At 66.8% G+C, this 999-nt stretch overlaps 1 protein-coding gene across 1 annotated transcript in view; it reads left to right on the top strand.

The window, feature by feature from the left end:
- Positions 1-993, top strand: part of LOC122541169 (zinc-binding protein A33-like) — a 34,845-nt gene extending 33,852 nt beyond the window's left edge. Inside the window, exon 5 of the mRNA XM_043677786.1 lies at positions 235-993. Coding sequence (XP_043533721.1) covers positions 235-785 — 551 coding nt within the window. The 3' untranslated portion in view covers positions 786-993. The remainder of the gene's footprint in view (positions 1-234) is intronic.
- Positions 994-999: the final 6 nt, after the last annotated feature.

Below are 999 nucleotides of genomic sequence, written 5' to 3'. Positions count from 1 at the left end.
TTGGGATTGGGGTTGGGGGAGTTGGGATTGGGGGGGATTGAGATCGCAGGTTGGGCGGGATGGGGGATTGGGATTGTGGGGTTGGGATTGTGGGGGGACCGTGGACACCGCGCGAAGGTACTATGCGAATGCAGGTGGCTGTGCATCCTGCACGGTGAGCGGCTTTGGCGACGGCACCGCTAACCTCCCCCTCCTCTCTCTCTCTCTCTTTCTCCCCTCCCCACCCTCTGGCAGTGCCGACCACCTTGAGCCTGGACCCGGACAGCGCCCACCCGAGCCTGGAGGTGACAGCGGACGGCAACACGGTGCGCCTTTCGGAGCAGCGTCCCTCGCAGTCAGTGTGCAGCCGCCTGGCCCTGGAGCCATGCGTGCTGGCGGCACAGGGCTTCAGCGGTGGCTGCCACTACTGGGAGGTGGAGGTGGCTGGCGAGGGCTGGGCACTGGGCGTGGGCAGCCGCACCGCACTGGAGCAGGGCCGCCTGGCCCTGGCGCCCCAGGCCGGCAACTGGCCGCTCACCTTCCGCAGTGGGGCGTACGAGTGCTTCTACCCGCTGCACACGCTGGTGGCCGACAGCAAGCCGCGGCGCCTCGGCGTCTTCCTCAACCTGGAGCGGGGCTACCTGTCCTTCTACAACGCGCGGGACATGTCGCACATCTTCACCGTGCCCAGCAAGAGCTCCGAGCGCCTCTACCCCTGCTTCGTGCCGCCCTCGTCCGGGGAATCCTTGAGCATCGCCCGCTCTGAGTGCTGGGAGGACCCGGACTCGGACCCGGGCAGGATGTGAAAGGAAGGAGGAGCAGGTGGAGAGGGGAGCGTGGGGAGCTGCGGACCCACGGTCATCCCCCTCCGCTGGGGGGAGGGGGGAAGGCCAGCTGCTGCTCACTGGACATTCTGGAAAATGGACACTTTTTTTCCCAACCCCTCCCCTCAAAGATGGGGTAACGTGCACATCTCTGGAGCAGGAGGCGGGGGCCTGAGACTAGCATACTCCCCCCCCC

The sequence above is a fragment of the Chiloscyllium plagiosum genome, chromosome 37, assembly GCF_004010195.1.
Source record: "Chiloscyllium plagiosum isolate BGI_BamShark_2017 chromosome 37, ASM401019v2, whole genome shotgun sequence".
In the NCBI taxonomy this organism is placed as follows: domain Eukaryota; kingdom Metazoa; phylum Chordata; class Chondrichthyes; order Orectolobiformes; family Hemiscylliidae; genus Chiloscyllium; species Chiloscyllium plagiosum.
The sequence above is the reverse complement of the archived record's forward strand: the minus strand, read 5'-3'. Positions and strand labels throughout refer to the sequence as shown.